General features: G+C 48.7%; 1 protein-coding gene across 1 annotated transcript in view; it reads right to left on the bottom strand.

Annotated features, from left to right (window-relative positions):
* LOC126545502 (uncharacterized) overlaps positions 1-3399 on the bottom strand; it is a 61933-nt gene extending 58534 nt beyond the window's left edge. The window contains exons 1-2 of the mRNA XM_050193397.3: positions 796-3399; positions 645-731 (exon numbers count right to left, since the gene is read on the bottom strand). Of these exons, the coding sequence (XP_050049354.2) occupies positions 645-731; positions 796-2844 (2136 nt within the window). The 5' untranslated portion in view covers positions 2845-3399. The remainder of the gene's footprint in view (positions 1-644; positions 732-795) is intronic.
* Positions 3400-12438: the final 9039 nt, after the last annotated feature.

Genomic DNA, 12438 nt, shown 5'->3' with positions numbered 1-12438 from the left:
TGGTGGAAGCTGACGGTGCTGCAAACGAGCCTTCGTGTGGGGCAGTCACTTTGAATTTGCTTTACAACGTAATTATTAATGATTGTAAAATAAAAGTTACCTTGCGTATACTTCACTGGAATATTCAACTTCTTTGCGTGGTCTTTTAGCCAGTAAACTGTAATTGTTGACGTCGCATTTTACCGTCTTCACGTGGGAGGCCAGCTGCATGCTGCGGCAGTGAAAGCGGATGCGTTGTCCAGCAATGCCGCCTGCGTGGGAGCCCTATGCATGGGAACCCTATGAGCAGGGCGTTGATCATCAATCATTATAAGAACCTCAACCAAATAGATGCTGAGACACCCGAAGAGTGTGCAAAATTAAGTCGCTTATTATAGTCTTCCTTGTCTGTGACGTATCCGTTGCTTGCTCAAATTGACATACATCTGCGAATAATCTTTTTTCTCTGTCTTTTTGCGCGTCTAGTGAATCTTCAGCTTCCGAACCTCGTCAATTTGCATGTGATTGTTCTTTTCCAGCAAGTCATCGTTCTCATCGAAAGGCTAGCGGTTTTCGTTACGGCCCTCAAGATTATAGCATTGCAGTTACTATACTGCTTTTATGCATGAGGAGATTCACACCTCTTGTATTTCATGGTGACTTACCTGGTTGCGGTTGTACTTCCCTGGATAGCGCAAGTCAACCAGGATGAACGTGTCACTCGTGGCGCCGTCCTTGTACTCGAGCTGCCTCTGCATGAAGCACGCACGCCGTTCAGGCTATTCGCACAACGAAAGGTCGAGGAGTGCGCCTCACCAGCCTGATGTAGCCTTGCAGCGCAGAGTCCGGGTGATCGAAGGTGGCTATGGCCACGAGCTCGCGGCCCTTCCGGGACTCCATCTCGGGCATGATGGTGCCGCAGACTGAGCGGCGCTCGCCCATTTGGATGACCACCGACTTTCCCACCACGCTGGTGTTGCCGAACAGCTGTAGCTCGGCGTCCAGGGTCTTAAGCGACTCGTCACTCTTGCCGGCCAGGTTCCCGTAGCGGTCGCTCAGCTCCACCACACCGCCCCGGCCATCGCGCACGGCCTTGCAGGGAAAGTGCTGCTCGAGCGGAACCGGCAACGCATGCACATGGTACGCGCTTGCCCGACCGCCTAGTCCGCGAAGGCGAACTTCCACGCGCACACTGTCCTCGGGACTGTCCTGCGACCAGACCACGTAGCCCAGGACCCCCTGCTCGGCGGGCAGCCAGCGGCGCACGGCCGCCGAAATCGGGTGAAGAGGCAGCAGAGCGGCACACGCCAGCCTGTCGCCGCGGTGCGGCGGTGCTCCGCTGTCGTGCAGCACCATCGAGCGCTGCAGCACGCTGTTTGGGCCCGACAGCGGCAGGTGCAGGTCCGTGTAAAAGAAGCGTTTGGCGCCCGCCAGCTTGGCTCCCTTCGCCGTCAGGGCGCCCACGGGACATAGCAGAGGGTGCGGGCACGGGCCCGATCCCACTTTGAGCGGGTCGAACACGTCGCCGGCGCTCACGCAGCGCGCCGTCCAGTTGTAAAAGTCGCGGCCCGGCCGGCGCTCGTGCACCTGCAGCTTGTACTGAGTGGTGTCGTTGAAGCCGTACGGGTCGAACTTGACGAGCACGGCAGTCTCCGACTGATGATCGTTCGCGTCCTGCCGCAGAAACACCTGGCCGGAAACGGGGAAATGGAAGGTGGCCTTCCCCACCACAGTGGGTCCGGGAAAACCGACACGCGCGCACTCGGTTTGGTTGCCATCGGTGCGCGTCACGGATATCCAGCGGCCGATTATGCGACGAGGTCCGAAGAGAACGAGCTGCGGCTCCAGTGACACCGGGGCCAAAAGCTGAACGGCCGGCGCCCCACGCAGCGGTCCCTCGCAGTAAGGGGCCGGGTGCACGGCGAAGCTGGCGCCCAGCAGCCCCTGAGCGCGCACCAGCGTCGGCTGGAAGGGGCTCTGCTGGGTGAAGCTGAGCTGGCCGCCGTCCGGGAACTTGGCGTGGACCGTGCGCGCCTCGAGCACACGCAGCGGTGCGCACGCTGCAAACGCCATGGTGGCCTCATCGCGCAGCGCCAAGAAGAGCCGCCGGTGGCCGAGAGGCAAGTGCATGTCGAGCAGGGCGCGGCGCGAACCGCGTGGCGAACCCACGTTCAGGGGCCCGTGTTTGGCGCTCAGGTCTCCCGCACGACAACGTTCGTGCGCGCTGCGTCCGCAGCCGTCGCCGTCGGCACGGTCCGGGTCGTAGAGCATCTGCAGGAAACGGCAGCCGGGCGCCGCGTCCAGCACGTCGGCCTCGAGCAGCTCCCACGTGTAACGCGACGAGCGGCCGCCCTGGAAAAGCAGCACGGCCAGCAGCGACTCGCTGGGCGACGCGAGGAAGAGCACGCGTCCGGCGACGCGCGGACCAGCGAACAGCGCTTCGGCCCAGTGGAGCGAGCCCTCTTCGAGCAGCAGGTTGGCGCAGGCCTGCGTCTTGCCCTGCTGCAGCAGCAGCGCGCGGCCCCACACGCTGGCAGAGCCCTGCAGCTGCAGCTGGTCGTCCTCGAAACTCAGTTCGGTGCCGTTCAGCTCGAGCGGCCCGTGACGCCGGGACAGGTCGTGGCGTGCGCGGCCCAAGTCGGCACACGGCGATGCCGCGTCGAACAGCGCCGGCATCTCGCGCACGCTCCAGCTGAACTCGCCCGGGGGCCCGACGAGACGCACCGTTATGTTGACGCCGGACGAATCGGATGGGGTGAGCCGAACCTCGCCTTGCACTCCTGCCATGTTGAACGGGGCATGTAAGTCCCGGTGGTCACTAGTGCCCACCGCCGAGCACAGCTCGAGCAGCAGCAACAGCAGCATCGTGTTGGACAACACAGTGGGTCACCTGCGCTGTCTGGTCGTCGTCCGCGGGCTTCCCTCAGAAACTTCAGTAGCCGACATGGCTTCGCCGGGCCGCGTCATGCCTCTGGAGCGCACGATCTCGCGCTCGGCCGCAGCGCGCTGAGAGAAACCGGTGCGGCAAGGGGGACAAAAGAGGTCTGTCGGGCCCCCCTCTCCGCGCGCCGGCCGAAGGGGCCAACGAGCTGGCCTCGGCGGCGCGGGAGATCCGAAGCTCAGGAATCCCGAGAAAGCGTGCCAGCAGCCTTTTTTCCTTGCCACCTCCGGCCCCAAAGTTCTCGGCCCCGAGGTGGGCGCGCGCCCCCTTCTTTGATGGGCCACTGCCCTTCTGGTGGTGGGCCACTGCCTTTCATCGCAAAGACTCTAGGTGTGGGGTGGGGGCCGTTTCGTGCGTGAGAAATTTGCATTCATGCATCTCGGCGGCGAAGGTGCCCGCGCTTAGGTCGTCACGGGCACCGTGTGGTATGTTTAATTACGCAAGATCTGTTTTACCCTCGTTTCTATAGTACTTTCAACGTTCTAAGGAAGCACGACTTTACCCTATCTTTTTTTTTTCATATTATAATAATGCGGTTCGAGAAATTCGTCAGCCTGCTTCAAGGCGTCCTAAAAGGTGAAAATGCGAATGTATAGAACGTAGGAAGAACTCAGGAATAAGTGATCTTACGTAATAATAATAAAAAAGAAAGAAATTGCTCGGTTCTTTTGGCAAGACTGCGTAAACGCTTTGTGTCTGCCTCGTTTGTGCCACCAAGAGTCGGCGAGTAGGCCGCGCGATACAGCTCTGTCATCGCGTCTCGCGCAAATGGTATCGTCCCACACCACACCCTCCCCACCTTCTTCAAAGCGTTTCACAGCCCCAGTGTTGAATTATCGTGAGTGTACACAGCGCGATAGTTAAACGTGGACGTCCTTGTCTACGTCCTTGTCTTATCTACGTGCTGTACACTCACGATAATGGGACGTTATAAACCAATCTCCTAAATCAGTCACGAAATATTAACACCGCTGGCTACAGTGACGTTGCATCGAACACATGACGGGGACATGGCGACGAGTTGAACAAAAAAGAAGGAAACTAACACGAAACTTTCTTAGGCCGGCTGTATTTGCTGCTGAAGAAGTGAAGATCAATAAAAGAGGGCTGCTTCAGCCTCCTCTGTCTATACTATATATCGACACTATAGTTTATACTATAGTGTCTATACTATAGAAACTAACTATAGTATGCCGTGGTTTTTGACATAACAGAGGAAGTGGGCAGATCGACGAAACATGAGCTGTCAGAACGTCTTGGTCTTTACGTATATGTCCAACGTGTTACAGAAAGCGCGCGCAGTCACTCAACTTTCACACGTGATTTGTTATACGATTGAGGACCGAAACTTGGCAAATTCTTGTAACAAATAATGCCCGGCACATTTCCACAGATTGGGAAAAAGAAACACATGTCAGAAGACTGCAGAAAACAAATGCAAGAGGAAGCGTTAGCTGCGCGCCTTCATGTATCGGCCAAATGAAATTTGTTACGTTTGATTTAGAACGCTGAAATCCTGACTGTCACAGTCTGATGAAGTTCTCTTTTTTAGACCCTCACTTTCTTAATGCACACACGCGCACGCGCACACATATGAATGCTATCAGAAAATTTCAGTAAAATTGAAGCATCTAGTTTGTTCCTAGCTCCGAAGCAAAAAAAAAAAAGTATGTGTGGGCCAATATTCCAAGTTTTGATTACGAACCAAATAATACACACTAACTATTCGTGTTAAAAATAACTAGTCTGTATTTTCGAATATTAAAAACTAACAAAATATTTCGCAACTACCGAATGTTAAAATACTCTTTTCTCCGTTTGCTAAACAAAGTATTCTAAATTATCAGAACTTAGACAAAGACAATAGTTATCGAATCCATGCAAGAACGAAATGGGTAATGCAAGGTTTGTTTTCGGTTTTGCGAGGGAAGCCTAAATGACAGCCTGTGATTTTTCTTTGTAGTCTGTCATTTAGGGTTTTTGCCAGTCTATCATGTATAGCAGTTTTATTTCTTTTTTACGCTACAACCATCAATGTTTTTCTTGCAACGAGCGCTTTATGTATGTGCCTCCGGACACATGTCCTTCAGCAGGACGAATACTGGGGTGTGCCTTGCATGCGTAAGTATAATGGTGACAGGCACTTCTCGCTTCAATTCGCGGAATGGTTTTCTTTCGACTGTTGTGCCGACGGAGACGAAGAAATCCCGGGTTCCGAGTCATATACAGCTCCGCTGTAAAACTTGTTAGTCGAACTACTAAGCACATTTGTCGATCTCGGATGTATCCAACTCGAAAGGGATCGCGAAATAGTATATATGGACAATTTGAAACATAAAATATGCCTGTCTTAAGCTTATCAGAAAGCTTGGCACGTCCCGAACAATTTCCCGAAATCGTGAAAAGCGGAAGTTTACCGATCCGTTTCTACAAAGCTCGTGTCGAACGCGTAAAAGTGGACCCATTTGTTCGTGCACGAATGTCGCAAGTTGCTAGGTTTGCTAATATCGATGAATGATTAATCGATTAAATGTATCCCGTAAAACGATTAATCTTCATCGATGTCCACCTTTCGTTTAATCGACTTAATCGATCAGACCTGTTCGGTTAATCGTTTTCGAGAGTTTTACAGGAATGGCGCGAAAATTTAGAAATTGTGCTGGAATGTCGGCGCATGAGCAGTGGCTGTGTTAGAGCGACTGTCGGCTGTTTTTCCGAGTACCGTACAGCGATTCTTTCTCCGTGCGCCGAGCCGAGCGCCTCCCCTCTCTTCCCCCGCACCGCGAACGCCACCACACCCTCAAAATTGAAGGCTTAATATAGAAACCCAGCCGTTGATCGTCGTGCGACTCTCAGTCCGATAAAGACGTGGCACAGCATTCGCGCCTGTTTGGAGCACGTATTTGACATAGCGATGGAGTTCGTGTCGATTCCAGCAAATCTATAGCTTCTGAGCATCGTTTTCCGCATGCTGTTTGTGTGACCATTCGAAGAAGGTGTCTGTTTCACCCAAACATTCCAGCCAATTGACATTCCTCAGCTCTGTATAGAAAAGGCCATTTGGTTTAAAATTCTAAACGCGCAATTTTCTTTTACCCTGTGTATTTTGCAATTTCTTGCACATTTCAGTTGGACTTCCCCTTTCAGAACATTTTCTTGGGCGAGTTGGTTCATAATTGACAAGAAAAAGGCAGAAACTCGAAAGAAACAAGGACGAGATGAGGACACATGACTGCGCTTGTCCTGTGTACTCGGTTCCTTGTTCTTTCTTTTTGCGCTTCTGTTTTTTTTTTTTTTTTTCTCAATTTAACTTTCACGTTTGCCATTTTTCTTATTTCTTCTTTAACTGTGCTGTACAGGAATACACTGGTGTCATGTATTTTATTAAATTCAGCACTTAGTGCCATTTTATAACATATATTGCTTATATTTTCAAAAGCCACTAGGGATGGCTATATTTAGTCTTTAACAAGTTAAAAATTATCCTTTATCAAACCTTTTTACAATTATGCTTCAAACTTGGTTCAACCTCTCCAACATTAAAATTGGTTCCAACCAAAAGTAGATAACTGTGTTTCAACCATTTTTTTTGAAGTGCCCGGCAGAAATTTCGTTTAATTAATTTGTCGATGAAGAACCCTACATCGAAAGTGATTAACCGATTAAAGGCTAAAACGATGAATGCTTAATCGTTAATCGAATTTAAAAAAAAATTAATCGACCATCCCTACAAGTCACTCGCACTGCCGAATGGTCTTTCATGGTACTATACTTATATCCCAACGCTGACCCAAAAGCCGGCGTCGCCCGACCGCGAGGTCAAGGTGCGGCTCGGGCGCGTCGAAGTGCTTGTTGAGCGTTTTTATTCAGGATACGATACAAATGCACGCAGCGCGCGGAAGCAAACCAGCCTGCATGGAAATGCTCCGTGCCGCCATCAGAGCGCTCGCGCGTGTCCGTTGCAACACGCCGTTTACACGGCCGATCGTCACACGTCGGCAACGAGTCGACCAAGCAGACTGTTGGGTCGGGTTTCGGAACCGAGTCGGTGCTCTGCCTTCGAGCCGATGTGTCATCGCTTCTCGTCCGCCCTTAGGCGACTCGCAGGCCCTTCTTCTCTGGTGATGCTTCGGTGACGGCCGCCACCACACAGACGGTTAGAAAATGACTTTCTGTCGCTTGGAGAACATCCGGGTCCCTTGGCACTGATCCTGCGAGAACGAATGAAACGCGTCCAGCGCGGACTGCGGTGTGCGCATAAAGCGTGCGGCGGTTTTGTAAAATACAAACTGTAATGTGAAAATCAGTCCAAGTATATGGATTGAGGTGGGACTCGTTACAGCCGCCTCGCGGAACCCTAAAATGCCGTTCGCGGAAGCCCCTGCTCTACAAGAAGACCCGGGCGAATAGATCTCCAATTCACCATCCCATGCCGGGAGCTACTCATTGAAAAGATCGAGTGTCACGCACACTACCTATAAGGCCTTTCGCGTTCTTGAAGCAGCGCGGCGATCTGCTCTTGCCGATAGCCAATTCGGCCGCCGTTTGCATGAGACATCCATATTTGCAGCGAGCAAGCTGAGATGCGCGCCTTGCTCATTTTTCCTCCATAACATGCACTACCCTTCAGATTCAACGTCTTGTGTGATACGGCCAAAATAGTGCCGTTTCGCCGGCAACGAATATTTCCGACGGCGGGAGAAGTGATCGTGCATGGCTCCGTTGGCAGAGTTGGAGAGATGCGGCGATCTACGATCGATACATCGAATGTGACCGGGAGCTCGATACACGCCTAGCGCAGTGCTGTACCTTTGCACGGGATTTTCAAGGGGATGTTACAACTGTCCGTTATATACGATAATTTTGCATATCCGGATTATACAGACTCGGCATCTACCTATGTCCCAAAGGTGAGATGTGCAAGGACCTTCTGTTTTGTAGCGCAATTATAGAAGGCCTACCATTCGAAGTGTCTAAAAGTGCAGTGGTTTCTTTGGAAAGTAAGCAGAAATTTTGAAACAGATTTTTTTTTTATCTGCGTAGTCTCTAACTGGACGCGATGACGATGCCATGCCAGTTAAAGTGAGAAACTCGAAGCGCATAGTGTTTCTGTAGGAATGGTTACTATGTGGTAAACGCTGCTATTATGACCTACAGATATGATAGCCGTCCTCAGCACGTAATCGGTTGTATAAGTCAGTGCATCTTTCTTTTCTCAGTCGCATATCATCTCACTTGTTTCTTACACGCGCAGTCTGTGTAGTCGGTGTCTTTCTGTCGGCGCTGCTGCCGGGATACAAGCATTTCATGTGATGGTCTGTATCAGGCACATTGTGGTGAAAAAATGCTTACACAGGTGTTTTGACGACGCCGACACACCGCGCACGTACCACAATCTCCCTGCCCGGGTTTTAGGCGCGGTCATGGTACACAGTTTAGTTTACACTGGCTCACCATCAAGCTATCGCCGCATGATATTTCAGGCAACTTTCAGAGCCAAATTAAAGATATGATTCACCCGCCGTGGTTGTGTAGTGGCTTTGGTGTTGCGCTCCGTTGCGGGATCGAATCCTGGCCTCGCCGGCCGTATTTCGATGAGGGCGAAATGAAGGAAAAAAAAAGAGAACGTGTACCGTTCATTGGGTGCACGTTAAAGAACCCCAGGTGGTGAAGATTAACCCGGAGTCCCCCACTATATATATACGGCGTGCCTCATAATAGTATGGTGGTGTTGGCGCTTAAAACCCCGGAATTTATTGTTTAATTTAAAAATATGATTCCTTGTTTATGGAATAAAACCATGCTCACGATGCCCTCAACGCTACATACAATCTTCGATTTCACACCACAATCCAAAGACATGTTCCGAGCGGTAGACAATCCCTATAAAAACACAGCCAGCCATGGGTAATAAGACACGTACTAAAACTTGTACGGGTTTAAGGAAACCAAAGCCAGCTCTTCTCTCTTAAAAAAAAGTTAACTAATACGCGAGAACATAAGCTAATAAAAGAAAATGCTAACGCTGTCTACTTCGCACAGTTAAGCAACAGAACGAAATCAAATCCCAAAGCGTGGTTCTGATTCTTTCGTAATACAAGAGTTAAACTATATATAGTCAGGTAATTTCGGATGACTGAGATCAAACTACGTGTCTGAACAATTTTTTTTTTTTAGTCAGCATTCCTCTCTCTGCATAACTGCAACAAGATTTTACCTATAAGAAATATACCGCCCATGCAGTCCATGAAATCTAATGACACTGAAAATTTATTAAAGGCCATTTATGAAAGAAACGCTATTGGTCCGGGTGTAATTTCACGACGCGATTCAAGCGTTGCACAGGGCCGATTTCCTTATATTTTACTGAATCTTGAAAAAAATATTTCTCTAGAGGTATTTTACCATATGAATGAGAAACCGCTCACTTTGTGTAATGGTGACTCAAAAAAAAGAAAAAAAAAGAAGATTGAATATTTCGTAACCACAAGTCCATATCCTGACACCAGTCACATGCAAAATACTTGAAAATATCTTATACAAAGGAATAATGAAACATCTATTTACACATAATGTACTGATCAAGGAACGACATATGGATTTCGTAAGCGACTGTCTTGTAGAAGTTATAACACAACTAATTGAATTCAATCATGACTTGGTATTGAGCGTTGATGCCAGGTGGACATGTGGGCAGTAATATCTTAGATTTCCGTAAGGCTTTCAATATATCGCACTCACTCACTAAACATTGATGCAATTGTATTTAAATGAATATACATTTCCTTACCTCAAGAAAGTCAATTTTGTTGTTTTGAATGGAAAATGTGTACTGCACGGGATATGAATTTAAATATAGAAAATGTGCGCACCTTTCCTTTACCAGTAGTGCAAAAATAACGTATTATCAGAGTCCTTCAATACTTCTCTTAAAGAGTATCAGAGAGCTCCGGTACTATTAAGACAATAATGTAGATATATATAGCAAGGCATAAAATGTAATCGGACATCTTGTGGAAGCCACATGTCAGTAGCGTGCGCAGATAAACCTGCTCAAGCATTGAACGTCATTTCGCGTAACTTGCGATTCTTGCACGTGAATCTAAAAAAAAAAAAAAACATACGACTTATGTAACTTGTGTTCGGTCAATTTGGGAGTACAGAAGCAAGGTTTGGATACGGGCTAGTTGGTATTCCATGGTATCAATCGTCACTTACAGCGCATACATGCACGTACAGCTGTGTCGTGTGGAACTCAGCCGAAGGGACCCTCATCACCGCTCTGGAGCAAATGAAAAACCGAGCTGTCAAGTTCGTCTCGTGGCGGCACGGAAGGAAGCAGATTTGCACCCAGCTGAGCGTTGTTTGGAAATCACTTCCCGCCCGACGTAGAAAACTGAGGTTGAATTTTCTAAATTTAATATGTCCCTCCTGAAACGTTCCGTATGCCATGACAACAATCACGTATGTTTTCCGTTTAATTCTTACAGAATCTATATGAATTTCATATAAATTTCGAGTAATTTTCATAAGTACTGTACGGGAAACATACGGAAATATTGAACTGCATATGGAAGGTTTCGGTAGGAACAGTAAGACATGGAATCAACAGGCGTTTGTCTAAAGGAGCCTGGTTACATGTGAAGGCGTATAATGATCATAATCGCATAATTTTAAAAGTAAAACCAGGACGCGCATGTATGCTGACTCCTTTTTTCGTAAACCAGTGGAACAGACTGACTGAAGAGCAAGTGTACTATGTACAAGGGGATATACCTGGTGTTTCAGAGAACACTTTCAATAATTGTTTTTAGAAGCACAATTCTATAGTCCATGCGCGGGTCTACTCGAAGAGGCGGACACTACTTGCACAAAAAAATTGAAATGCATAATCGACTAATAACCAGAAAATTACTAATTATGTTTTTAGCATAATTACCTCATGGCAGGTATTGAAATTTACAAATTCTAGCCGGGCAGTTCTCAAGACGGATCCACTTGGAACGAATTCTCAGGATGACACCAGTTTCGATATATTAATTTCCGAACTTTCCGGAGAAATTCATTCGCCTTTCAGTTACTTCTGTGCTTAAATGTATAACCGACGTTTTGTTAAGAAAGTAAGTGGAACGATAGTGCATTTTTACCGCAAGTTTGATGACGCGTATCTCATAAATGGTGTCATCCACGTAATCATTTTCAAGTGGATATGCCTTACAGTATCACACGCTAGAATTTGTAAATTTCAATATGTGCCATAAGGCAATCAGCTGAAAACTTAATTAGCGAATTTTTGTTAATTAGTCAATTATGCATATAATTTTTTTCTTTTTTTTTGCGAGTAGTGTCCGCCTTTTTGAGTAGACCAGTGCATGGACTAGAATTGTGCTATCTGCCACGGGCAATTTTAAAACAATTTTTAATGTGTTCGCTGAAACACCCTGTATATTATTCTGTTCGTTGCTGTGACCACTCTGTTGTAACGCCCTTGGGCACTGTGAAGTAATCTTCCAATAACGAATAAAGAAAGAATTTTTAAGTGCAGATCTGAGCTAAAGCTTGAGTCTCAAACTATATTTAGATCCTGCACTCATGTCTCGAAGCGACTACGACATGTAGGAGGAAGAAAAGTGCGAAATGTAAAAACCTGGTTAATAAACACGTTCCTCGCTGATTCGTTTTGCCGGTCGAAATGTTACTGAACACCGCGGTCTCCTGAACGCATGTTCGCGTAAGCATTTTTTGGAAACTCTGTATTCCCGTGTAACCGTGAAAAACGTATGGTAGAGGGGTTCTGGCGTATACGCATAATTACGCATAACGCCGCTTCAGTGGCCTCTGAAAGCAAGACCCGAAGCTTTCGTTGTCAGCACAGAAAGTCGTGACTGTCTCGATTACTGCTTGCCCATACCGGGCGACGAGGCGTCGATGGAGGTCAGGAAGGCGACGCAAGGTGAAGTCCGGCACACACGCACCCACCCACGGCATGCGCATTTCCGCACACTTGCAATTCGTACGGTGTCGTGTCGAAGGGCAGGCGAGTACGCAACGGGGACAGGCGTTACTATCCTCCCCACGAATCGAGTCGGGGACCTTTTAGCGATGCCGCCGGTGTATCCGGTGTCGCCGGCCACACGGCCGATGATTGAGCCAGGAGTTGCGAGTGGGTGCACTGCCTCCGATTGCCGGCCGCGGCTGTACATATCAGGTGGCGCGCTGCAACACAGTGTGCGATGGATTCGCAGACAGTGTGGAGGTGGGTGATTGCGCGTCGGGCTGATTAGTTGGCACCTCTTTTTTTTTTTTTTTTGTCTGCTTCACTTTCGGGCGCTTCCCTTGTCGTTCTCCAGCTCATCGAGAAGCGCCTTAGGCGTCACCGGGAGTGAGGGAGAGCTTGTATAAAATGCTGCCCTGCATCGTGGCACGCCGCTGAATTGAAAAGTTGGCCGTGCCGGCGTGTGCACGCTTTAATAAGCCTTGCCGCGACGAACGATACGTTCGCGATGCTCGGCCGCGGC

The sequence above is a fragment of the Dermacentor andersoni genome, chromosome 1 (genome assembly GCF_023375885.2).
Source record: "Dermacentor andersoni chromosome 1, qqDerAnde1_hic_scaffold, whole genome shotgun sequence".
In the NCBI taxonomy this organism is placed as follows: Eukaryota; Metazoa; Arthropoda; class Arachnida; order Ixodida; family Ixodidae; genus Dermacentor; species Dermacentor andersoni.
Note: the sequence above shows the minus strand (reverse complement) of the source record. Positions and strands in the feature narration are given on the sequence as shown.